General features: G+C 52.8%; 1 protein-coding gene across 6 annotated transcripts in view; it reads left to right on the top strand.

Moving 5' to 3' along the window:
- RGS3 (regulator of G protein signaling 3) overlaps window positions 1-26,066 on the top strand; it is a 123,608-nt gene that overhangs the window by 18,222 nt on the left and 79,320 nt on the right. For 3 of the 6 annotated variants that reach the window (XM_055301679.1, XM_055301678.1, XM_055301684.1), the window contains exons 5-12: window positions 135-203; window positions 9,719-9,779; window positions 10,978-11,068; window positions 11,705-11,760; window positions 22,599-22,680; window positions 23,070-23,175; window positions 23,962-24,313; window positions 25,177-25,216. In XM_055301679.1, coding sequence (XP_055157654.1) covers window positions 135-203; window positions 9,719-9,779; window positions 10,978-11,068; window positions 11,705-11,760; window positions 22,599-22,680; window positions 23,070-23,175; window positions 23,962-24,313; window positions 25,177-25,216 — 857 coding nt within the window. Of the gene's footprint in view, window positions 1-134; window positions 204-9,718; window positions 9,780-10,977; window positions 11,069-11,704; window positions 11,761-17,382; window positions 17,700-22,598; window positions 22,681-23,069; window positions 23,176-23,961; window positions 24,314-25,176; window positions 25,217-26,066 lie in introns of those variants that run through there. The other 3 variants (XM_055301689.1, XM_055301680.1, XM_055301682.1) reach the window with 3 other exon arrangements.

The following is a 26,066-nucleotide window of genomic DNA, read 5'->3' as shown; positions in this document are numbered from 1 at the left end:
CTGCCCCCGCCCTATTGGTGCTTGAGTCTCTCTAACCAGTTCCTTATGGTTGTTTAGGTCATTTCTAAATTTTGTGATTGTGATGGATTGGGGTGCGGCCCTGCTAACCCCCGACTGTCTGGTTTGCTTTGCAGTCCTGTCCAAGAGGAAGATGAACAGAAGCGCCTTCTGGTCACTGTGTGGAATAGGGCAGGTGACTCCAGGTGAGGGGAAGCGCTGAGCTGGAGGGGAAGGCCTGCTCTAGGCCCCTGGTGGCAGCCAGGTGGCCAGCAGACAGCAGGGACTCAGTTAACGCTTGTTGGATGAATGTTGCAGTGGCAACATTAAATCTGAGATGCTGCCACCCCGTCGCAAGGACTGAGTTATCAAGGGGTGTCTGCTGCGCCCTTGGTATCAACAAGGCACCATGTTGGCCTCCGGGGATGCCAGCCAGCCTGCCCGTGGATTCTGCTCTCAGGTGTCTATGTGCAGGAAGGGACACCAGGTGCTGTGTAGACACAGATTACAGTAACAATATACACAGGCTCAGTTCCACAGGAGTAGAAGCTCCAAGGGAAAAAAAAAAAGCCCATTTCTTTCTTAGTCATCACTGTACCTGGTGCCTAGCACATAGATGTTTTGTAAATATTATTTGAATGAATAAAAGATTGAATGAGTAATAAGGACAGTAAGTATGGGAAGGAAAGAAGTATGTAAGTAAGTAAGTATGGGAAGAGGGAAGGAAATTCATCGTGGGCCAAGGTGATCAAGGAAGACTTCATGGAAGAAATGGGATTGTGAACATGGGGTAGAGATCAAGAATAGGACAAGGAGGGGCAGTCCAGGTGGGTGGCTCAGCGGTTTAGCACCACCTTCAGCCCAGGGTGTGATCCTAGAGACCTAGGATCGAGTCCCACATTGGGCTCCCTGCATGGTGCCTGCTTCTCCCTCTGCCTGTGTCTCTGCTTCTCTCTTTCTCTCTCTCTCTGTCTCTCATGAATAAATAAATAAAATCCTAAAAAAAAAAGAATAGGACAAGGAGAGAAGGTTTTGCATGAGCAAAGCAAGAGGCAGGAACTTGCATGCCAGGCTTGGGCTGCCATGAGGAGGTGGTGTAGGAGGTACAGAGGTTTTACGTGGGAGAAGCCAAACAAGCTATGTTGCATGCTGCCTGGGACATAGGAGGCCGGATGTGGTCATTAGCTGGGGGTTTAGTGCAGCACAGGGGAGGGGTGCTGGGTGAGAGGGAGAATCAGCTGCCCAGCAGAAGTGGTAAGAGCACCTGGACTGAGTACCGTGGCCCCACTGTGAGCAGCCGGGGTTCATTCACCTGGTGCAGCCCAAGGAATCTGGGGGACCCTGAGGCCATGCATTTGTTGAACAATCACAGAACCAAGTAGTGACCAGATCAGCTCTGCTCCACTTGCAGTTAAATGTTTTTTAATATCTTAAATGTTATAGCTGGTATGCCTTTTTTTTTTAAAGATTTTATTTATTCATTTGACAGAGAAAGAGAGAGAGAACACAAGGAGGGGGAGCAGCAGAGAGAGAGGGAGAAGCGGAGGCAGAGAGAGAGGCAGACTCCTCGCTGACCAGGGAGCCCCATGTGGGGGATCAGGACCTGAGCCGAAGGCAGATGCCCAACCGACTGAGCCCAAGGTCACATGGCCAGTAGGTGGTGGAGCCAGGATGGGGACCCAGGGAGTTAGACCCCAGAGTCTCACTCTCAATATTATATTGCCTCCCGGGGTACAAGCAAAAGGATGGAAGAAAAACTGGCGGGATATGGAGGGCAGGGCAGGGCAGGAGTGGGGAGCGATCTCAAAACTCCCTGGTGTTGCAGGAGGGTCAAGTACAAAGTAGGGACCAGCTGGAGAGAAGAGATAAAGAGGTTGGTGTAAGCCAAACCAGATGCATCCATAGGTGTTCTTTGGAGTGGGCTTCCTCCTAAGGTTGGTGGTTCCCACCTCTGGATTTGCATCAGAGTCCCCTGGGATACTTGCAAGGAACACAGCTTCCCAGGTGCCACATCACATGGATTCAGTCTGGTCTTCATGGGCAGGGCTGAGGGATCTACATTTACCCAAGTTCTGGGAGAACCTTGTGCCGTGGGCTTGGTGTTTGGGAAGCTGGCAGTAGAGATACTGAGGGGTGTGAGCAGGGGAGAGGCAGATGTGTGTAGGGCTTTGGCAGGCTGAGGAGGAGCTAGGAGATCCTCGCTGTGAAAGAGATGCTTTAGGGATGGGGGAGGGGAGACAGACTTAGGAGATGAGATTAATGGTACTTAGTGATGGTTTGGCTGTGAGAGCAGCAGGTGAAGTCAGGGATCATTCCTGAGCATCAGGTGGGGTCCCCAGCCAAACCAGCATGCCCTGAAAAGGCAGGGAACCAGCTTTGGGTACCCTGAGATGGAGGGGCCAGAGAGCAGCCCGGTGAGAGCTGTGTAGCGGGGAGGCTTGCTGACACAGCCCAGAGGGAGAGAGAGGTCCGTGCCAAGGTACGGATGTGGGGGCCGTGCCCACCAAGGCGGTGGCTGAAGTGGTGAGTTGGTGGGACTGCTCATGATGACAGTGAGTGACAAGGCTCAAGGGTCAGAATCCCGTCTTGGCAGGAAAGCCCGAAGAAGACAGAGGAAGGGTTGTCAGAGAGTTGGAGGACGTCTGAGGAGCCCACAGGATGGAGGCAAGTCGGGGAGCAGGTGCTAGAGGCAGGCGCCACACTGGGATCCACCACGGAGGTCTGCCCTCCTGTGAGACCAGAGCGAGCCGGGCAGGGTGCAGTTCATGTTTTTTGGAAAATAAAGTGAGGCCGGCGGGGAAAGTGAGTCAGCGCCCAGCGGGGAGTGTGACAGAGGCAGTGTCTCCACTTGTTGCCTATTTTGGGAAAGTGAGATTCCTTATTAAACTAAACACCGTGGAACTCGTGGTCACAGTCCCAACCCAAAGCTCGAGAGGGACAGAGCAGGCCCAGGCAAGCCCACTTCAGAACAGATGGCCCCTCCGAAGCTGCCAGCACCACGGAGGCCCACTCAGCTGCAGGGAGGCAGAGTGTTGATCTGCCTCTGAGCCAGGAGGCCGACCCAGCAATTGCAGGAAACTTCTGCCCTGCGGAACGCTCTCAAATCACATTGTGCTTCTCCAAAGCACGGGCATGCAACTTAGCACCATCTAAGACCATTTACCGAGCGCTTCTCTGCGCCAGGCACCTTACCTACATTATCTCATTTAATCCTCCTAGCAACCCCGAGAGCGAGCAACTATTACTGTCCCTCTCTTCAGAGAAGAAGAAACTGAGGCTTCTTAAGGTTAAGGCACTTGCGTGAGGTTATTAAACGCTTACCGTGTCCACTGTGTGTGCACATGGCGTAGCAGATTCCATGTATCGTCTAATGCAATTCTCACAATGGTCTATAAATAAGGTAATGTTACTGTCGCTCTCTTACAGGTGAGGACACAGAGGTGCAGAGAGGTTAACTAACTTGCCTAAGCTAATGCAGCTAGGAGGTGATGGAAACAATTCAAACCCAGGCAGCCTGGCGCCAAACCTATAGCCCGCTTGACCGTCTCACACAGGCGATAAATGACTCTAAAGTTGTGCTCTTTCTGTGTCAGTACACTTGTTCCTCGGGGCCTGGGCTGCTTCCTATGGCATCTATCTATCTATCATCTATCTATCTATCTATCTATCTATCTATCTATCTATCTTCATCTATCTATTTATTTAATTTATTCATGAGAGAGAGAGGCAGAGACATAGGCAGAGGGAGAAGTAGGCTCCCTGAGGGGAGCCTGATGTGGGACTCGATCCGGGGATCACACCCTGAGCCAAACACAGACCCTCAACCACTAGGTGACCCAGGCGTCCCTTCCCATGGCATTTATAATGTGGTTTTACAGAAATCATCCGGCTGAACATGTGGCGGCTACATTTTGAAACTGATAGGAGATAAAAGGGAAGCGTCTGTTTCATGACTTCTCACCATCCTTCCAGTGATGGCTGTAAACTTGGATTAGGGGACCAAGATGGTCTATAGAGAGTCTTGGGGAAGTGCTGGGTGATATCCCCTCGTCATGGTGGCACAGTGGGTGCTGAGGGGAACCAGGCCTCAGGGCAGGAGATTTGGCTTACCTCCAGTATCACTGTGAGACATTGGGTAAGTCCCTTCCCCACTCCGAGCCTCAGTTTCAACTGTGAAATGCAGTGAAAGATACAAAGGTTTCTTTTTTTTTCTTTTCAAAGATTTCTTTAAGCTTTTAGGTTGTGTGAGTTTTCTTTTTTCTTTTTCTTTTTTTTTTAAGATTTTATTTATTTATGAAAGACATAGAGAGAGAGAGGCAGAGACGCAGGCAGAGACACAGGCAGAGGGAGAGGCAGGCTCCATGCTGGGAGCCCGACATGGAACTCGATCCTGGGGCTCCAGGATCGCGCCCTGGGCCAAAGGCAGGCGCTAAATCGCTGAGCCACCCAGGGATCCCCTTTTTTCTTTTTCTAAAGATTTTGTTTATTTATTCATGAGAAACACACACACACAGAGGCAGAGACACAGACAGAGGGAGAAGCAGGGTTCCCCTGCAGAGAGCTGATGTGGGGACTCGATCCCAGGACTCCAGGATCATGCCGTGGGCCGAAGGCAGGCGCTAAACTGCTGAGCCACCCAGGGATCCCTGGTTGTGTGAATTTTCAAGAAATTATAGACATTTTCAAAGTTATGCAAAAGTAGAAAATATCATCTAATTAGCCCTCATATACTCATAGTCCAGCCTCATCAGTTAGCAATATATGGCCAATCTTATTCCCTCCACGCTCCCACGCATTCTCCCTTCCACCAGTGAATTCTTTTATTATTTTTATTATTTTTATTTTTATTTATTTATTTATTTATGATAGTCACACACACAGAGAGAGAGAGAGAGAGAGAGAGAGGCAGAGACACAGGCAGAGGGAGAAGCAGGCTCCATGCACTGGGAGCCCGATGTGGGATTCGATCCTGGGTCTCCAGGATCGCGCCCTGGGCCAAAGGCAGGCGCCAAACCGCTGCGCCACCCAGGGATCCCTATTATTTTTATTTTTTAAAAAAGATTTTATTTATTCATGAGAGACACAGAAAGGGGCAGAGACATAGGCAAAAGGAGCAGCAGGCTCCCTGTAGGGAGCCCAATGCAGGACTCGATCCCAGGACCCCAGGATCACGACCTGAGCTGAAGGCAGACACTCCACCACTGAGCTAGTGAATTCTTTTGAAGGTGTCCCATCTAGTGAATTCTTTTGAAGCAAATCCCAGATATTATCTCATCTCACCTCTCTCTCTCTCTCTCTCTCTCTCTCTCTCTAAAAGATGGCTTAAAAAGACAACCACAATGCCATCGTCATGCTTGACAATTAATAGTAACTTCTCAATATCGTTGACTATGCAACTCAGCTATTTAAAAGTTTTGTTTGATGAGATGGTGAAGGCCAAACTGAAGCTTCCTATATCAGTCATAGCGCTTTCAGAACCTGTGGCCAGAGAACAGTCTTAGGATTGTAATGTCACACACCACATTAAAAAAAAAACAAGAACAAAACACACATACACACAGTCTCTTACACAAAGCGTATGTTCATTTATGGAGAGTCGGCTTGCTGTGTGTCATACCCTGTCCTGGGCATTCTTTTTTTTTAATTTTTATTTATTTTTTTATTTATTATTTATTATTTATTTATGATAGTCACACAGAGAGAGAGAGGCAGAGACATAGGCAGAGGGAGAAGCAGGCTCCATGCACTGGGAGCCCGACACGGGACTCGATCCCGGGTCCCCAGGATCGCGCCCTGGGCCAAAGGTAGGCGCTAAACCGCTGCGCCACCCAGGGATCCCCTGTCCTGGGCATTCTAAGTCTTTTCTCTCTTTTAATCTACTTTCCAAGTGGGACCTCAGTGCCAAGCACAGTGCCATAACGTTAGGTTGTGACCTGACATAGGGAAAGAAAAGGAAAGAAGAGAAATGAATGGAAAAATATGTGTTCAATTTAAGCCATCAAATTAAAAATAAATTGAGATTAAATGCGGTACTCCTGCAACAGAAATAGTTTAAGGCCCCTGTGAGAGAGAGAGAGAGAATTAAAATTCATTCCCTGAAAATAATGCATTTTCATTGTGTGTGTGTGTTTCTTTTTTAAAGATTTATCTATGCGTGAGAGACACAGAGAGAGAGGCAGAGGCATAGGCAGAGGGAGAAGCAGGCTCCCTGTGGAGAGCCCCATGCAGGACTTGATCCCAGGACCCCGGTATCACGACCTGAGACAAAGGCAGATGCTCAACCACTGAGCCCCCCAGGTGCCCCTGCATTTTCGTTTTGTAGTTGGTCTCTTACCCTTTACTCAAAAGGTAACTGAGCCAAGTACTATTCCTCATGAGTGTTCCATGAAGCCTTCCCTCTGAGCCTTTGTACTGGCTGTTCCCTCTGCCTGACATGCCCTTCCTCTTCCTGTCCCTGACTTAGCTCTTCAGGCCTCCTCCAGCATCTCGACTCTCCTAGAGCTTTCAGCGTTTGTTGCCCACACTGTCCATCTGTCAATCTCTCCCTGTTGAGTGATATTCCTTGTATTGCTGTCTTGAATTGCTATTTAAATTCCTGCATGTTTGTCTTCTTTCCTTAATGCCGCGGCTCTTTGCCCAGTGCCTGCCAACCAACCACAGGCATGATGGATTTGTCCATTTGTCAAGACTTCACTGAGTGCACCGAGCCCTGAGCTCAGGGCTTAGCATTCAGAAGTAACCAAGGCTCAGCCCCTGTACTGTATGCCCATACACTTTTCAGGCAATCTCCAGGGTAAGCACTAGTTCCCAAGATTATAAACTGACCAGTACAAAGCCGTGTACTCAGATTACACGTAAAAGAAGTCTTTCTTCCTCCCAAGATTTTTCAAAAGCAGGCTTCAGGAGTAGCTAATTGAAGAACACTTAGAGTTTCCTGCTTATGGACATTAATTGTGACAATTTACTTGGCCTGAATTAGCATGAAATCATTGGAGGCCCCTTAGCAGGGAAGCAAAGCTCATGGGAGGCTATTAACCATTTAGCATTCTCTAAGCACCAGGGAATGAAAATTCCACTTATTGAAGAGCAACGGGCAGAGGCAGCCTTTATTACAGCTAAAGCGTCATGCTCGAAGATTTAGAAAGTTACAGCCATAGCCGGTGTGAAAGGGAAGTGTGCAACGAGGAAGTGTGAGCACCTAGATACCTGCTCTTGACCGTGTTGACAAAATTAAATCAGTGGTGAGGACTTTGGCAAGGTCTTGACAAGGCTTTTCAGGAATGGCAACTCCGATCAGCGTCTGTCGCTCGCCCATGATGGCCACTGTGGCTGTTGTTGCTGACTTGGCCTCTTCCCAGGAGGGAGGAGTTCTTGTTTCTGGTGCTGGGCTGGGAAGATGGATGTGGGAAGGGTTGCTTTCCTGGGGTAGGCACACTGTCCTCCTTGGGTAGATTATTAGCATGGCCTTGAATGATGGGAGGGGGCAAGAAGGGGGGGGACAGTGGCACCCAGGCTGCAGGAAGTGAGGGCGGGGAGAGGGAGCCGGGGAAGTAGCACAGTGACAGGAGCTGGGGAGGCACAGCCAGGTGCAGAGTGTGCAACTGCGGGGCAGGTGACCAGTTCTAAGGATCAGTCCTAGCGTTCTGCAGCCCTACCCCTCCCTTGACTTGGCTGCCTGTGAGAAGCCGTTTTGTTTTGCTTGGGACTGTCAGGTGGTAAGCTGCCACCCTTTCCGGAGAATGCAAACAGTATGTATTTATAGAGACCTGGTCCACTGGTCTTTGACTGGGGCAGGCTCAGGCGGCGCCCCGTAGGATTCTCAGGGCAGCTTTCTCTAGACTTGCAGTCTGCATCCCACCTTGGACTCACGGTGTCTGGTCCCCAGAGGCTGGCTCTGGGGCACAGACCTTGGACAGGCTCTTCAGAGGGTTCTGTGGTCCATACCTAGTTAGAGCCACTGGCCTCACTTGGGCTGCTGTAGGCCAGGTTCTGGGGAGGCACATCTCTAGGGAGTTCACTGCCCATCTGGGAGGCTCAGTCCATCTTTCGCTTTTCGCCTGTGTCTTCCACAGTGTTTGCTCAATCCCTCCTGTATGTGGGTCCCTCAGATATTGAAGGATTAATGCTTCCATCTAAATACTCATATTGTTTCTCAATCAATAGCTATTAAATCAGTCTCTGGGGCAGTCTGAGTTGGGGATGCTCTAAGAAAGGGGAACAGAAAAATGAAAAAGCAGCTCTAGTGTTAAGATAGAGAAAGATATGTTAGAATGGAAGTATTTTCAAATACTTATATACTGTTTTTCTTTTCTGATTACAAAAGTAACACTTTTTTTCCCTGTGAAAATTTGAAAACACTGAAAACCCAAAGAAGAAAATCAAAACCCCTCTAATTCCATTTACCGGGTACAACCATTTTTAATATTTTTGTGGGCATCTTTCTCATTAAACTTTTGATTTGTAAACTTCCTTTTCTCTCCCAGTGACAAGATAATTTTTTGAATTTCGTTAATATTAACCTTTGCCATCATTACTGAAAGCTGCCAGGTATCATTCGGTCCCTAATTGGATGTTGGGACTCAATGGTGATTAGTCTCCCGGAACTTTTTTATTTTTAAGATTTTATTTATTCATGAGAGACACACACAGAGAGAGAGAGGCAGAGACACAGGCAGAGGGAGAAGCAGGCTCCATGCAGCGAGCCCGATGTGGGACTTGATCCCAGGACCCCAGGATCCCAGCCTGAGCCGAAGGCAGATGGTCAACCACTGAGCCACCCAGGTGTCCCAGACTTTAAATAACTCTTAACCAAGGAGGACGTGACTGAACTCAGCCCCTTGCCACAGTGTGACACTCCCATAAGGCCTGACTCTGGCTCATGCCTATTTGTCCAGCTGGCAGATGGGTCAGGTCCATCTCAACGATTTTTGTGTTGATTTGGACCTTGATCTGAAACTGTCCAGGAACTGCTAAGGTCCTACCTGTACCTGAGAAATGCTTCTTGAACTTGAGGTCCCGTAACTTTTCAGTTGAGAATCAACCCACTGACATGGTTGCTGAAATTCCCGGTGGGGACTGACTTCTGATCCTTCCAGTACCAGAACAGTTAATGCTAAGTGAAGTAAGTCAGGCAGAGAAAGACAAATACTGTATGATTTCACTCCTATGTAGAATTAAGAGACAATACAAATGAGCAAATAAAGAAAAAAGACAAACAGAGAAACCGGACTCTTAAATAGAACAAACTGGTTGCCAGAAGAGAGGTGGGCCGGGGGAGCGGGGGGAGGGGAGGTGGTGCCCTATCTGGATAAGCCCTGAGAAATATAAAATTGTTGCATCATTATACTGTACACCTGAAACTAATATAACTGTATGTTAGTTATACTAAAATAAGAAAAGAAAAAAAATCCCCAAAGCCTATGGTTGGCTCTGAGCTTCTATGGTTGGTGGAGGGAGTACTGCTTTCTGATGTAGGGGGCACAGCTTTCCCACGGGACTAGTTTTGGGACCTTGGGAAGGGGACCAGCTCTGAGCCTCGGCCTTTTCCTCTGTGAAATGGAGAAAATAAGCCCTTTCTACACTAATTCACAAAATTGGAAAGATCAAATGAGATGACGCGGGTACCAGTGCTTTGTAAACCACAGCGTATCGGGCATACCTAGGGTGCACTCCGTAGAGCCTGGTGAGAGGGTGCTGACTCAAGCCTCTGTTGTTCCCCCAGGCAGAGTGGACTCATTGGCTGCATGAGCTTTGGGGTGAAGTCTCTCCTGACTCCGGACAAGGTGGGTCCCAGGGGAGTGTCCAGCAGGGTCATCCCACCAAGGCCAGGGCTAGCGCAGGCAGAGAGGCCTTTGTCTGGAAGCCCTTGGGTGGGGCTTCTGTCTTGAGTGCTTTGTGGCCTGAATCACACCACAGTTTATCATCTGAGTGGCCAGGGCTTTGGGTCGTCTCCTTGGTTGGTTCTTGTCACAGATCAGTTGTCAGGCAGCCCCAAGGCCTGGCTCTGGGGGGGGCTCTGGGTCTGCCGTCTGCCACATCAGGACCCTGGCAGGTCCCTCCGAGTTCCCAGCACTCCTAGGCTTGCCCCGGAGGAGGACGGCTAGGTGGTTCTCATCCTCCTGACATTATCTACTAGGTGTCGTGTTGTTGGTCTAGCAAGTGCTTGTGGGGTGGAGTGAGCAACACTAGCCTCTGTGGAGCTTTCCTTTAGGCCGAGTGAGAACTCTCTGGAATCCAGAGACCCCCCCTCCCTCTGGGTAGCCAGTCCCTATCCACCTCTGCACTGGACCCTACCCCACCCCCTAAACCGGAGGCTTTTGAGCAGGGGAAATGGAGACACGGGCTCTTTTTACATGCCCACCCTCCACCCCCCACCCCCTGGAGATGTCTTGGTGGCCTCTGCATGTTGTTGCCAGGTAGCCCTGCCACTTTGTGTCCTGGAAGTGAAGTCTGGGGTAGGTGGCTGAGGACCCTTATCCTGCGTGTAGGTCCCAGATGTCTTCTGACTGGAGCACTGGCTTTATTCCCTCCGGGGAGATGCTCCATGGGGACTGCTCAGGAGCCTCAGGATGCCTACTTTCTGGCCTCTCCATCCCTCTCTCATTCCCTCCCTTCTGTTCTGTCAGCATTCATTGGGCTCCTACTGTATACCAGGTACAGTGCTAGGCACATCAAAGAGCCTAGGCACCACCCGGTGGGGAGGCAGGCCTGCAAGTAGACCGCTGTTCTCCAGGGACAACAGGCTGTGGGAATTCAGCAGAGAGGAAGACCAGCTCTGCCTCGAGCATCAGGGAAAGCTTCCTGGAGGTGTAGGCGTCACAGCTCCCTCCGGGGCAGGACGGCTGGAGTGTCTGTCTCTGCAGCGATGATGCTCCTGAGGGAGACTCTCTAGCTGCTGCTGTTTGAGGGGGAATTGGTGGCTGCCCGACCTGTGTCCCCTGCCTCCTCTGCCTGAGTGTGTCATGCCTTCTCTCGTGACAGGAAATCAGTGGCTGGTACTACCTTCTGGGGGAAGACCTGGGCCGGACCAAACACCTGAAGGTGGCCAGGCGGCGGCTGCGGCCCCTGAGAGGTGCGTGCACACCAGCTTCAGCTTCTGCCCAGACATGCTGCTTTACTGTCCCCGGGGCTTCTCCCTTCCCTCCCTGCCCCTGTGTTTTTTGGCATCTGTCACCATCTGTGGCTGCGATCAAGTCAGGGGTCCAGGGGCTTCTCAGGAGCACCTGCTGGAATGTAGGCTGCAGGTAGCACTTGCCCACAACACCTTATTTGTGGGGCTGGACATCCCCGGGAGAGGATTATAGGCCTGACCCTCTGTGGTTCAGCTCCCTCCATTCTGCCTTATAGAGAACTGGGTTTCAGGAGCTTCCTGCTATGCTCCTTCCCAGGCTTTGGTGCAAGGATCCTTCCCAGGTTGCCTTGCTGGCCTTAGGGCTGGCCACCTTGATAGGCAGGGCAAGTGGGCCCTGCTGTGAGTTCTGAGGCTCAGGATCCAGCTTTTGTGTTCCTTCTCTTCTGTCCTTCTCACATGCAGGCCTGGCTCTGATTCTCTGCTTAGCCTGAGCCCAGGCACCCCCATGTCCTGGAGGTGGGCAGTGATCTGGACAGCCATCTGGGCCTGGCACCCTGGCCTCGCCCTCGGGGTGGTCTCTGGAATGGACTTTCTGTGCCAACAGAAGCATTCTGACTCTGCTCTGTCATCTTCCAGACCCACTGCTGAGAACGCCAGGATGTGGGGACGCTGAGAACGGGGAGAAACTCAAGGTAGGTGGGGACAGGCCTGGGCAGAACTGGCAGGGCCTGGGCCCCTCCCTGGGCTCTTACTTGGTCCTGGTCTGTCCCTTGGCCCAGGAGACCCCTAAGCAGGACTGCATTTGGTGCCCGAGACTCAGGTTCATTTCAAGCTTGGAAACTCAGCAAGTTATGCACTTTTTTCTAAAGATTTTATTTATTTATTCATGAGAGACACACAGAGGCAGAGACGCAGGCAGAGGGAGAAGCAGGCTTCCTGCAGGGAGCCCGATGCGGGATTCAATCCCAGGACCCCGGGAACACACCCTGGGCTGAAGACAGATGCTCAATGACTGAACCACCCAGGCATCCCAAGTTATGCATTTTTTTTTATAAATTAATTTTTATTTGTGTTCAATTTACCAACATACAGAATAACACCCAGTGCTCATCCCGTCAAGTGTACCCCTCAGTGCCCGTCACCCATTCACCCCCACCCCCCCACCCTCCTCCCCCTCCACCACCCCTAGTTCATTTCCCAGAGTTAGGAGTCTTTATGTTCTGTCTCCCTTTCTGATATTTCTCACACATTTCTTCTCCCTTCCCTTATATTCCCTTTCACTATTATTCATATTCCCCAAATGAATGAGAACATACACTGTTTGTCCTTCTCCGGTTACTGTGGCCAAGTTCAAAAAGGGTGTTGCCTGAGTTCTTCTCTGGGATTTTGATGGAATCTTGTCTCACATTTAGATCTTTCATCTATTTTGAGTTTATCTTTGTGTATGGTGCAAGAGAGTGGTCCAGTTTCATTCTTCTGCATGTGGATGTCCAATTTTCCCAGCACCATTTATTGAAGAGACTGTCTTTCTTCTAGTGGATCGTCTTTCCTCCTTTATCGTATATATTAGTTGAGCATAAAGTTCAGGGTCCACTTCTGGGTTCTCTGTTCTGTTCCATTGATCTATATGTCTGTTTTTGTGCCAGTACCACACTGTCTTGATGAACACAGCTTTGTAGTACAACCTGAAATCTGGCATTGTGATGCCCCCAGATATGGTTTTCTTTTTTTAAAATTCCCCTGGCTGTTTGGGGTCTTTTCTGATTCCACACAAATCTTAAAATAATTTGTTCTAAGTCTCTGAAGAAAGTCCATGGTATTTTGATAGGGATTGCATTATACGTGTAAATTGCCCTGGGTAACATTGACATTTTCACAATATTAATTCTGCCAATCCATGAGCATGGAATATTTTTCCATCTCTTTGTGTCTTCCTCAATTTCTTTCAGAAGTGTTCTGTAGTTTTTAGGGTATATTTTGAGAACCATTTGAATGGTAAATGGTTCTCCAACCTTTTATTTCAGGTTGTAGGTGTCCTTCTGTCTAAAATGAGTCTCTTGTAGACAGCAAATAGATGGGTCCTGTTTTTTTATCCAGTCTGAAACTCTGCGCCTTTTGATGGGGTCATTAAGCCCATTCACGTTCAGAGTTACTTGAACTTCTTCTTAAAGGGGAGTTTTAAGAGTCCCCCTTAAAATTTCTTGCAGAGCTGGTTTGGAGGTCACATATTCTTTCAGTTCCTGCCTGTCTTGGAAGCTCTTTATCTCTCCTTCCATTTTGAATGAGAGCCTTGCTGGATAAAGTATTCTTGGTTGCATGTTCTTCTCATTTAGGACCCTGAATATATCCTGCCAGCCCTTTCTGGCCTGCCACGTCTCTGTGGAGAGGTCTGCTGTTACCCTAATATTCCTCCCCATGAAAGTCAGGGACTTCTTGTCTCTTGCTGCTTTAAGGATCTTCTCTTTATCTTTGGAATTTGCAAGCTTCACTATTAGATGTCGAGGTGTTGAACGGTTTTTATTGATTTTAGGGGGGGATCTCTCTATTTCCTGGATCTGAATGCCTGTTTCCCTTCCCAGATTGGGAAAGTTTTCAGCTAGGATTTGTTCAAATACATATTCTGGCCCTCTGTCCCTTTCGGCGCCCTCGGGAACCCCAATTAAACGTAGGTTTTTCTTCCTTAGAGTGTCATTTATTTGCCTTAATCTGTCTTCATGGTTCTTTAATTGTTTATCTCTTTTTTCCTCAGTTTCCCTCTTTGCCATTAACTTGTCTTCTATGTCACTCACTCGTTCTTCCACCTCGTTAACCCTCGTCGTTAGGACTTCTAGTTTGGATTGCATCTCATTCAATTGATTTTTAATTTCTGCCTGATTGGATCTAAATTCTGCAGTCATGAAGTCTCGTGAGGCCTTAATGCTTTTTTCTAGAGCCACCAGTAGCTGTAGAATAGTGCTTCTGAATTGGCTTTCTGACATTGAAGTGTAATCCAGATTTTGTAACTCTGTGGGAGAGAGGGCTGTTTCTGATTCTTTCTTTTGAGGTGAGGTTTTCCTTCTAGTCATTTTGCTCAGTGCAGAGTGGCCAAAAACAAGTTGTATTGGAACACGGGGGAGTATCACTGGTCCGTCCAGCTGGTCTTCTGGGGGAGGGGCCTGCTGTGCTGATTTTCAGGTGTTAGCACTTGGGGGAGCTGCTCTGCCCCTGCCTGCTGCGGGCTCAGCGGGGGTTGTTTACCCCGTGGGGCCCCAGGAGGAACAGCCGCAGTTGCTATGGCAACTCTGGAAGCCTGGATTCAGCCTCCGCAGGAACTACGGGGCTCGGGGCTCTCGGTTCTCCGTCTGCAGGGCCTGGAGGCTCCGGGGCGGGGCCGCTGATCTGCTCAGCTCGGGGCAGGAGCGTCCTCGCTGTCCTGGGCCCTCCCGGCCTCTGCCTGTCCCGGGGGAGGCCGGATCCTGGGCTGTGTCCCGGCGCCCTGTGCTCCGGGGCCTGCGCTGTTGGATTTGCGCTCCCGCCCTGCAGCTCCCTCCCTGGAGCCGCTCCCGAGCCCCTCCGAGCTGCTCCGGGTCCCGCCGTGCGCGCTGCAGCCCTTAGGGAGCTCGGCGCACTCTCCCGGGGCGCAGGTGTCTGTTAGTGTCCCAGGGAGCCCGAGGGCATCCCCGCCCTCCTGGGTCCTGCTCCAACTCCCTGCGAGCCCCTTTCCGCCCGCCCGGGAAGGTTGGTGCAGCTCCTGCTCCTCCGGGACGGGGCTCTCCTGTCCTGGGGACACTCGCCCCGGCCTCAGCCCGGCTCCTCGCGGGGCCCCTCCCCCTCGGAGGCCTTTTGTTCCTTTATTTCTTTTTCCCCGTCTTCCTACCTTGATAGAAGCGCGGACTCTTCTCACTGTAGCGTTCCAGCTGGTCTCTCTTTACATCTCAGGCTGAATTCGTAGATTTTCAGGATGATTTGAAGGTTATCTAGGTAATTTGGTGGGGACAGGTGACCTGGGGACCCTGCTCTTCCGCCATCTTGCCCCTCCCTCCCGGTCCAAGTTATGCATTTTTAAGGGATTATTTCTTGTGCTTTTCTCCAGTTACTCATGGTTAGGGCAGCAGTGGGGAGAGAGCCAGGCCCAGGCTCTGGAGATGGAGGAGTCTGGATCTTCCTGACTTTCGAGCTCTTGAATCCGAGTCTCCCCTATGCCCCAGGTCCCCTCGGATGACTGGTTTTCCTCAGCACTGTGGCTGAATCACTCTCAGCTTAGGCTTGTTGTCAGGGAGCAGCTGTGAGTCTAAACCTGAGACCAAAGACTTCTTATTCCACTAGGGTTTTGAATGGAGAGAGAGGAACCTTCACATCAGGATTTTAGGGCCTTCCCCCAAGTTCATTCCACCTCTCCGCGGGACATGGTCTTCTCTAACAACTGGGAGAGGGAGAACAAACACCCTGTGACTGAGAAGCCCCTCTGTGCCAGATGTTGTTGTTCCCTGCTTTAACTCTCACTGCCACCTCTGTGGCGGGCGTGACTTCCCCATCTCACAGATACCCAGGTTCAGAGATGTTAGGTCACTCTCTGTGATCTCGCAGCCAGCAGGCAATGGAGGCGGGACCCCAAGCAAGGTCTGGCCACCTGAGTACACTGTGCCACACTGCCTCTTGTGCGTGGCCTACTTGGGAAGATACGATGGCTGGTTTCCCTTGACCACAGCTTACACAGAGGTGTATTATATTCTACAAAATGTTTTCCCTTTCATTTACTCGGTTCATCCATTCACTCACTCATTCACTTATTGTTTAAGCATTCTCACGGGCCAGACCCTGTGCTGGGTGCTGGGTGCTGGGTGCTGGGTGCTGGGGCAGAGCTGTGAGCAAGTCAAAGCTGCCTGCCCTCATGCAGCGTATAGTTTAGAGCTGCCCTATGCAATAATATGGTAGCCACTAGCCCCTGAGGCTGAAACACGAGCGGTTGAAACACAGTTAGTATGACTGGGGACTGGAGTTTTTCATTTTATTTAACTTTAAGTCAGGTTTACCCTGCACCTGTGTCTTGTCACTACCATATTGGACAGCACAGTTATTAAGTTATTCAAATAACTTCCTGGCTACTGTATTCTGTGGCTTCATTAAGAATTTAAAACCTTCCAGCTTCAGGGGCACCTGGGTGGCCCAATCGGTTAGGTGTGGAACTCTTGATTTCGGCTCAGGTCATGATCTCAGGGTCATAGGATCAAGCCCTGCATCAGGCTCCACCCTCAGCATGGAGCCTGGTTGAGATTCTCTCTTTCTCTTTCTCTCTCTCTTTTAAATAATTACATAAATCTTTAAAAAAAAACAAAAAACAAAAAACCCTAGCTTCTCTGGCGGAGCTGCAAATACCTTTCTTCTTCTCTCTGTACTTGCCAAGCACAGAGAGATTAGTGACCAGGGAGCCCTACTGGTGGTTTGTGGGAATGATGCAACATGGATGGCAATGCTGCACGTTTCCAGGTGGCTTCATTCTGGATCTGCACACAGGCCCTGACCCAGGGGGACATTGTTCTGAAGTCCGCTTGATTTTCCTGGGCTTGCACACCCAGAGGGGCCCATGGGACCCAGCACCGAGGGGGTGGTTGTTAGAGGCCTGGTTGGGCTTGGGGAGGGCTCCCAGAGGTCACCCGCTCTAGTCTCCCATTGTGCACATGGGGAGATGGAGACCCAGAAACCTGCGTGATCTGCCCACTGTCGTGGCCACCAGAGCTGGGCTGTACCAAGGGACACTCCCTGGCCTCAAGGACATGAGTGGCTGGGTTGGTTTCCTTAGGGACGGTGAGGAGGGTGTAAGGGGCGCTGGGCTCACCAGGTACTCCTCTACGAGGCGGAGAACAAGACTGGGGTTCTGTGACCTTGACCACTGTCATCCCCAGCTTCTTGGTGGGTAAAGGAGGAGGCCGGATCATTTGGTGATTGGAACTCCCTTCCTGATTTGCCTTCATGGGCCTAGGGTGTCATCAGATGCTTAGAGCCGCCCGCTTGGTTGACTTTTAAGTAGCTGGTGAACGGCAGCCTGTTCCTGGGACCCCCCTCGTTTCAGGTTCTGGTCTAGCGCTGGGATGTCTGTGAGTGCAACCCCCTAAGGCGTCCTTGGACTCTTTCGATTGTGTTAGTCCTCTGGACATGCTCCCGGGGACAGCTGGGGCTTGCAGGGGGAGGTGGCCTTGTTATAGAGGGGCCGTGTTTTCTGCCTGGGTTCTCCTCCAGCCAGGGGTGTTTGTGAGAACATTGGAATCACAAAGTGGCCCACGGCGGAGAATGCAGCCAGAACAAAGGCGCCCTCTCCCCGCCGGGGCCCGGGGAATACTAACTAGTTGACAGGAATTTTAATATAAAACTCTCCCTCTTCCTTGTCACTCGGAGGTTTCAGGAAGCCTTCGGGCTTATCGTGCCGAGGCACACAGCACAGACAGGGCTTGGGGAGGTGAGAGGTGATTTCCTGCCATTCTTCTGCGGGGCGGGCTTCCCAGGGCGGTCATGCCAGGCTGACGGGGCGCAGTGCGGGCTCCCGCTGCTGGGGGGAGAGCTGGGATTTCATGGGGCGGCAGCCGAGACGGGACCCGCAGCCATGAACCGCTTCAATGGGCTCTGCAAGGTGTGCTCGGAGCGCCGCTACCGCCAGGTGGGTGCGTGGCCCTCGGGGGTGCCGGGCTGTGGCCGGGGGCCGGGGGCGGGGGCCCACCTGAGCGGGACTTCTCCTCCCCCGGGGCCTTCCTTGCTTCCTCCTGCCCCTTGTAGGTTGGCTTCAATCCGGGGGCAGGCTGGAGGCCGGAGCGGGCCCCGACGTCCCCCCTTTACCCGCGGCCCCTCTCTGGGGGCAGACCGGGCCCAGCTCTGCATCATCCTAACCCGACACGGTGGTGTCCTTGGCGAGATTATCTAGTTGATTTTCTGCGGTTTTTACCTGGGGGCAGTGTGGGTTTAAAAAAGGCACCCCAGGGATCCCTGGGTGGCGCAGCGGTTTGGCGCCTGCCTTTGGCCCAGGGCGCGATCCTGGAGACCCGGGATCGAATCCCACGTCGGGCTCCCGGTGCATGGAGCCTGCTTCTCCCTCTGCCTATGTCTCTGCCTCTCTCTCTTTCTCTCTGTGACTATCATAAATTAAAAAAAATTAAAAAAGGCACCCCAAGCCTGAGATCGAAATGGCCGAGCAGCTGGGTTTTGTGCTTTTCCTAACTTTATACTTCCTCCAACTTGCCCTATGTCTCTGATGGGACAGGATCCCCCACTGTATGTGTGTGATCATGTGTTTTCACGTGTGTTGGTGTGCGCTTACACGTGAGCTGGGATGCTGCCGTGCGTATGTGTGTACACACGATGTGCCCCCTGGTCGCTGTGATGCCTTGAGGTGGCTCCAGAGTCCTCAGGCTCCAGAGCCCATCCTCACAGACGGGGCTTGGCCTCTCAGCTGCCGCTTCTGGGATGTGGGGCAGAGTGGGGGTGATGATCTCTTGGCCTCAGGGCTTTTCTGAGACCGTGTTGGACACATTTTCTTATAACAGCCAGGACTGGGGTCAGGGCAGGTGAAGGAAGGGACGTCCAGATTTTGGGAATGGCCAAGCTGATGGAAGCTCAGGAGTGGTTCTGATTTTTTTTTTGTTTTAAATTTTATTTATTTATTCATGAGAGACACAGAGAGAGGGGGAGAGACACAGGCTGAGGGAGAAGCAGGCTCCACGCAGGGAGCCCGATGTGGAACTTGATTCTGGGACCGTAGGATCACACCCTGAGCCGAAGGCAAAAGCTCAACCGCTGAGCCACTCAGGCGTCCCAGGAATGGTTCTGATTTTAGAAGTATAGAAAGGCTCCTCTGGGGCAGCCCCGGTGGCCCAGCGGTTTAGCGCCGCCTTCAGCCCCGGGTGTGATCCTAGAGACCTGGGATCGAGTCCTGTCAGACTCCCTACATGGAGCCTGCTTCTCCCTCTGCCTGTGTCTCTGCCTCTCTGTCTCTCTGTGTGTATCTATCATGAATAAATAAATAAAATCTTAAAAAGAAAAAAAAAAAGCTCCTCTGTGTATTGTAATGACCAGAGTGGAGTGTGGGTCCCGACTCCTGCAGACAGACAGCCTTCGGTCCTAGGAGGGGCCTCCTGTGCGCGGCTTGCTGCCACCCACCTGTTCTCCCTAGCATCCTCCCCAGCTCTCAGGGCCCTGCCTGTACCCCTGGCCCTGCTGGAGCCCCGCAGAACAGCCCCGGCGACCTCAGTAGCTGGGTGCAGGGTGGTGGGGTGGAGGACGCTGTTTGGGAAGTGGAGGTTTGTGGCCACCTGGGCCAGTGGGCCAGAAGACAGGCACGCCAGCTGTCATAGCGGAGCGAGGCACGAGTACGGACAGGGCCTGGCGCTGACGTCCAAGATGGATCCTATGCTAGGAACCAGCACCAGCTCTTACCCTCTTTTTTTTTTTAAATTTTTTTAAAGATTTTATTTATTCATGAGAGAGACAGAAAGAGAGAAACAGAGACACAGGCAGAGGGAGAAGCAAGCTCCAGGCAGGGAGCCCGATGTAGGACTCGATCCTGGGACTCCAGGATCACGCCCTGGACCAAAGGCAGGCACTAAACCGCTGAGCCACCCAGGGATCCCCAGCTCTTACCCTCTTTACCCGAGGCTCAAGAGCATGTCTCTAGACCTCTCTGAGCCTCAGTATCCTCGCCAGGGGAGGAGGGTTGGTAATATCCAGTGATGGTGCCGTGGGGTAGATGGAATGTCGTGTGCAAAGTGCCTGGGGCAGGGCCTGGGAAGTACATATAGGAAATAAACAGTGGCAGTTAGGGATTGGGATGGAAGCCCAGGTGTGGCAGAGGATCAGAAAGCAGGCAAGAGGGCCGAGGTGAGGTGCCGGCCTGGGTGAGATCTGGGAGCAGTGACCGGAAGGTGCAGGAAACTCCCAGCTGCCAACGTCCCCGAGACCGGGCAGGCCTGCTCCCCACCATCTCCTGACCCTGCAACCCCAGGTCCCAGAGGAGGGCTGAGCACTGGGGGCTGCCACTTGCTGTCTTCAGGCCTCAGCTTCCTCTTCTGTGAAGTGGGCATAGGAAAACCAGTCCTGCATTCCCCGTGGGGCTGCAGCGACAATCCAGTTCTTTGGGGACTGTCCTCTCACCGTAGTGAGTGCTCATGATGGACAGAGCTTAATTCTGCTTCCTTTACGCAGTCCCACCCCTCACTCGGGGCCAGGAGGGGAGCTTGCTTCCTGGCACCCCTTCCTCTTCCCTTCCTTCCCAGCCCCCAGCTGGCTTGGATGGTTGTCTGGGCTGGTTCTTCTTAGGCTGGTGCCTTGGGAGGCAGAGGGGACTAGGCCTACAGTCCCGCCTGGACGAGGGGACCAGGGTGTGGAAGGGGGAGGCTCTTTTGCAGGAGTATACTTCTCTCCAGATTCAACCCTGGGGCCAGTCCCCAAACTGCTAGCACTGAGCCCATGGGTGCCAGGACCTGTTTACCTGTTTGTAGAGCCAGGACCCCAGGCAGGAGGGGTTGTGGCCCTTACTGGGGTCGGAAGGGGAAAGGTCTAGAAAGACTCTGGAATGCCAGCTCCTGCCTGGGCTGAGGGTAGGATGAGAGGCCCCGTGAAGTCCTTGCTGCTCGCAGGGAGTGGACCAGGCTCCTGACATCTTCCCTTAGCCTCAGCCTGGGCTTTGCACACTCACTCCACAGTTTGTTTTTCTTTCTTTCTTTCCATTTTTTTTTCTCTTCCTGTCTTAGCTGCGTGTTTTCCCAGAATTCTTATGGGAACAGAGTATTTTCCTGCCCCCCTCCCCCTTCCCCTTGTCTGTCAGATTTCCTGTTTTACAAACTCGCTTTGAATCCAGGCCCAGGGCTGGTGGGAAGCAGAGCCTCCGGGGCCTCCCTGACAGCCTCCAAGGCCCCTGGTCACCCTGGGTCCCCCGGCCCTCCCCTTCCTCACACCTGGTCTGTGGGACAGCTGGTAGGTGAATGCCAGGCACCCAGCCTCAAGGAGACAACCCCTAGAGGAAGGGGACAGGAGTCTCCTGACAAGGCCGCTGGCCCTTGACCTTTTCTAGCTTGCTGAGCTGGCTTCTCCCTCAACCTGCCTGGGACACCCTCCCTCGTGCCTCACCAGGGACCTCTCCATGTCCACTTCTCCTTGGAAGTTTCTTGGGACCCCAGGGAACCCCTTTCCTGGCTTCTCCTCCCTTAGGTCTGTCACTTTCTTACACCTGCTCTGAGCAGCCTGGACTCACTCCTTGGGTGAGTAGGGCCCGGGCCTGCTGTACCCCACCCACAGCCTCGTTGGCAGTGCACGGAGGGGAAGTGTAGCAAGGCTGAACTGAACTGAGCCAGCAGATAGCAGTGTACCCTGACAGTTCCTGCTGCTCCTGGGACCGCTCTGGGCTGTCGTCACTACGCGGTTGCCGAGTTCCTGCCATGCACCAAGCCTGCCTTGCACCAGCCTGCCATCCAAAGTCAAACACAAGGAACTGTTCCCAACTCGGTTCTCGGTTCTCGTACTTTGCTCCATGGCATGTTGAGTCCTTTGCTTTGGAGAGATCTGCATATTCTTGGGGCCCTCGAGGAGCCAGAGGTCAAGACTTCAGCCCTCGGGGCAGCCCTGGTGGTGCAGTGGTTTGGTGCTGCCTGCAGCCTGGGGTGTGATCCTGGAGACCCCAGATCAAGTCCCACGTCGGTCTCCCTGCATGGAGCCTGCTTCTCCCTCTCCCTGTGTCTCTGCCTCTCTCTCTCTGTGTCTATGAATAAATAAATAAAAATCTTAAAAAAAAAAAAAAAGACCAGCCCTCAAGACCTCGGCAGAACCTGGCATGCATGCAGTAGGAGCTCCATAATTGTGTGTTGCTTTGCAAAGAGAGTGCGCAGGGCCTTTTCAGGGGACTTCTGAAGGAGGGTTGTGGACCTGCCATGCAGCAGGCACTATGAGGTCAGTGGCTGGTTTAGGTTTCACCAGGAGGCCTGTCTGTGCCCTTACCTGCCCCCTCACCTGGGAGCCCTCACTGGATGCCCCAAGCCCCAGCAATGGCCTTCCCTGAGCCCCTAGCCCTTGTTCCCTGCCCCTTGTCCTGAGGTTGTGAGTGTGTATGTCCCTATCTTCCTTCCTCTGTGCTCTGGGCCACCTGGGTGTGTGGGCTTTGTCCCTGGGCTGACACTCTGTGAGCCCCTGAGGGAAAGGAAGAGGGGCCCGAGGAGGCAGTGGATCACAGGGAGTGGAGGCGTATGGGTCTGGTGGGCTCTCTGGACTGGACCATGTGTCTGTGGGGTCTGAGGAAGGCAAGGCTTGCTCTTCCACGACTCTGTCCACCCTGGGCCCTTCCCCATCAGCCTGGACTTACCTCCTGAGCTCCCAGCCTTCCTGCTTGGCCCACAACCCAGTACTAAAGATGCCTGGGCCAAGGTAGGGACAGCAAGGGCTGGCCAGCCTCCTTCTTGGCCCCAGCTCCCTTGGAGAGGAGGGTGGTTCTGGGGCAGGGTCTGTGGGCTTCCTGACCTTGGAGCAGAGGCAGCAGCCTTGTGGCTCCTGGGAGTAACCATGCAGGGCTGTGTCCTAGATCACCATCCCGAGGGGGAAGGACGGCTTTGGCTTCACCATCTGCTGTGACTCTCCGGTTCGAGTCCAGGCAGTGGATTCTGGTAAGTGAGCGCGCTTCTCGGGTGATGCCAGCCTCGCTTGCCAGCCACGTGCCTGGCTTCACCCACAAGATGTGGGATCTGAAAGGGGCGGGGGGCCCACAACAGTGTCCCACTTTTTCAAAACAAAAGAATAATATTTTTAAATGACCACAGTCGAAGGCTGAGGTTTATGAAAATGTATTCATCATTTTCTTTGGGTTGTTTTTATCAAAATGAAAATATATTTTTGTATTTTGCTTCCCAATCATGTCAAACAGGAACGAAACCTCTATTTTCAGTAAGGGCCGCATAGGAAAATGAGAATCACTGTGGAAGCCGTGACTCGAGGTCCTTTGACAGTGTCAGGAGCTTCACAGGAGCCCTTGGGTGGCTTTTCTTTGTCCCTGCAGGAGGTCCAGCGGAGCGGGCAGGGCTGCAGCAGCTGGACACTGTGCTGCAGCTGAACGAGAGGCCCGTGGAGCACTGGAAATGCGTGGAGCTGGCCCATGAGATCCGGTGACTGGGCCAGCGGGGGGCTTTGGGCCTCGGGCTAAAATGGCACCGCCCCCCCCCAGCCCCCAGGGAACCAGGCCTGCCCTCCTCCCCTCCTCTGTGCAGCTGTGAGCAATTCACTTTGCCCCTAAGGGAATCAGCTTCTTGGCCTGAAAATGGAAGGTTCAGGCTCCGAGGAATTTTGAATCCCTCCGCCCCCTCCCCACAGCAAATAGCAGGGAAGAAGCTCTCAAATGGACCCTGCGGTTCCTGTCACTGCTCCAGGGTGTCACTTTCTACTCTGAGCTCATTAATTGCTGTGACCTTGGAGCTAAGCCTGTTGTTTTTAAAGGAATGTGTAGATGTCGCAAATTTTTCGAATGCATGCTTAAGACAATATTCTTTAGGATATTGGGGTCCCCCTTAGTTTCGACCCGCTAGGATGAAACTCTCATGATCATTTTAGGTATACTTCTAGAATAGAGAAGTTGCAGGGAGGTGGCTCGCTTGCTCCTCCTTGCTTACACTTTACCCGTGACGACATCACTTAGCGGAGTTGGGTATTCTTGTTTGACCTGGCCTTGACCTCAGGGTCCTTCTCAGCCACCGCAGGTCAACCAGAGTTGACTGGTGGAAGGGACACTTTTGCTGTCTCAGCTAGAGATGGTCTCTGACCCCTGGGGTTTGGGGGTTTTCTCTCCCCCACCCCCACCCTGCTCCTCTGCCCTGTTCTGTTGTAGGCCCCGCCCTGGCTGACTTTCCCCAAACTCAACCTCTTTGTGTGAACCTCCCCTCCCCACCCAACTGTAGGAGCTGCCCCAGTGAGATCATCCTGCTTGTGTGGCGCATGGTCCCCCAGGTCAAGCCGGGGCCGGACGGCGGGGTCCTGCGGCGGGCCTCCTGCAAGTCGACACATGACCTCCAGTCACCCCCCAATAAGCGGGAGAAGAATTGCACCCACGGGGCCCAGGCACGGCCCGAGCAGCGCCACAGCTGCCACCTGGTGTGTGACAGCTCAGATGGGCTGCTGCTCGGCGGCTGGGAACGCTACACCGAGGTGGCCAAGCGTGGGGGCCAGCATACCCTGCCTGCGCTGTCCCGGGCCACGGCCTCCACGGACCCCAACTACATCATCTTGGCCCCATTGAACCCCGGGAGCCAGGTATGGACAGCTGGTCTGGCGAAGGTGAAGAGTATGGGTCCCTGGCCTCGCCCAAAACTGTGTAGGGAGGAGCTGCAAGGGGCTGGAGGTGTTCGGTCAGGAGGCCGGGGTACGTGTTCACTTCCACCACCACGGGGCTGTTGTGGGTAGAGAGGGAGCAGATGGATCTCTGTGTCCCCGGGCACAGATCCAGGCCTGAGGAACATCACAGGGAGGAAGATTTCACCTCAGGGGAAGGAGGAGCTTGCTGCCAGTCTGTGCTTTCCTACAGTGGGGAACGGGCTGCCGTGAGAGGGGTGAGCCCCCTGTAATAGGTGGGAAAGCAGACCCTGCATGATGGCACGGTGGGACGAGGAGTAGGTGCACCAAAACGTTAGTCCTGGGGCACACTCTGGGAAAAAAAGTGTCCTGAGGTCAAATACGTTTGAGAAATACCCCAAACTCTCCTCCTCTTCTGGGAGATTCCCAATGTGTAATAGCCTGCTCGAGGCTCTGAGGGTATCCTGCAGTCAAGGCTGGTTTGACCCAGGCTTTCCCCAATTCCCCTGATGGTGTCCCGGCTGTGGCAGGGTCATTAGTGTCCTACAGTGCCAGTGTTCCCGGGAACACACTGGAGCAAGCTGCCATCAGGAAAGCTGGGGACTCAGCCAACGGGTTACACTGGATGAAAGATAAAGCTTTGTTCAACTCTAACAATCTAGAGGATTCTGGATTCTATAATCCCTCCAAGTGTCTCCACTGCTCCTTAGCCGGGCTGCTGGGCATTGGTGCCCTGAGGTGCTCCCTTCCTTTCTGCAGGCTGCTCACCTGGTTGTCCTTCCCCATTCCTGGGGTGGAGGTGATCCTTCTATCTTCTTTTGCAGCTGCTGCGACCTGTGTACCAGGAGGATGCCATCCCTGAAGGTGGGTCTTTCCCCGGCGGCTATGGCCTCCCCGTCCCAGATAGCTGTGAGGTCAGCTGTCAGGATCCCCAGCATGTTGACCCAGACTCTCTCTTCCCACCATACCTGTTCTCCCTCGCTGAACCAGTATCTTTCCTCCTTGGAACCTGAACTGAGAAGGAAGAAGGGATCTTCCCACAGCAGTCTAAGAGATGGTGTTCGGGATTCCGGGCTTCTGACTGGGATTCATTCCATTTTACTGAGCAACAAATATACGTTAGGTGCCGCCAGCAACATGCTGGGGCCGCCCAGGAGGGGGGCATGGAGGGTTCGAATTGGATTTGCGTGACTGAACGGACCCATGTCCCCTCCCTGAGCCTCGGTCCAGTGAGTTCAGGGAGTCCAGTTTCTTTTTCTATAAAATGGGGCTGACACTTCCCACATCAGAGAGTTGTTGGGAGGGGTAGAGGAGAGACTGGCTGTGAGGGGTCTGCCCCCTGAGGGAGGTGACCCCAGGACAGTTGTCTTTGAGCTGAAAGGGTGTCTCTGTCCTGGTTCTTCTCCGCCGGCCTCTGAGTCCAGGCCTTATGTTTTAAGAGCCAGGGAGAGAAGCTGAGCTCAGGACCCGGGCCTTCTCCCAGGAAGCCTGAGATACCAGTCTTGGTGCTGGAGCTGGCGTAGTGTTCCTGACGGTCCTCCACGTGCCCGCTGGGGTCCAGCCCCCTCGAGTCTGTCTGGTGTCTGGAAGGCAGTGGCCAGCCTTGCCTGGTGGCCCTGTGCTCCAGCCCTTTCTCTAGTGCCTACAGAACGCCGGTGACTTCCTTCCCGGAGAGGGGCCTTTTCCTAGCTCCTTGCGGACTCACTTCCTCGCA

Source organism: Nyctereutes procyonoides, unplaced genomic scaffold (genome assembly GCF_905146905.1).
Source record: "Nyctereutes procyonoides isolate TBG_1078 unplaced genomic scaffold, NYPRO_anot_genome, whole genome shotgun sequence".
In the NCBI taxonomy this organism is placed as follows: domain Eukaryota; kingdom Metazoa; phylum Chordata; class Mammalia; order Carnivora; family Canidae; genus Nyctereutes; species Nyctereutes procyonoides.
Note: the sequence above shows the minus strand (reverse complement) of the source record. Positions and strands in the feature narration are given on the sequence as shown.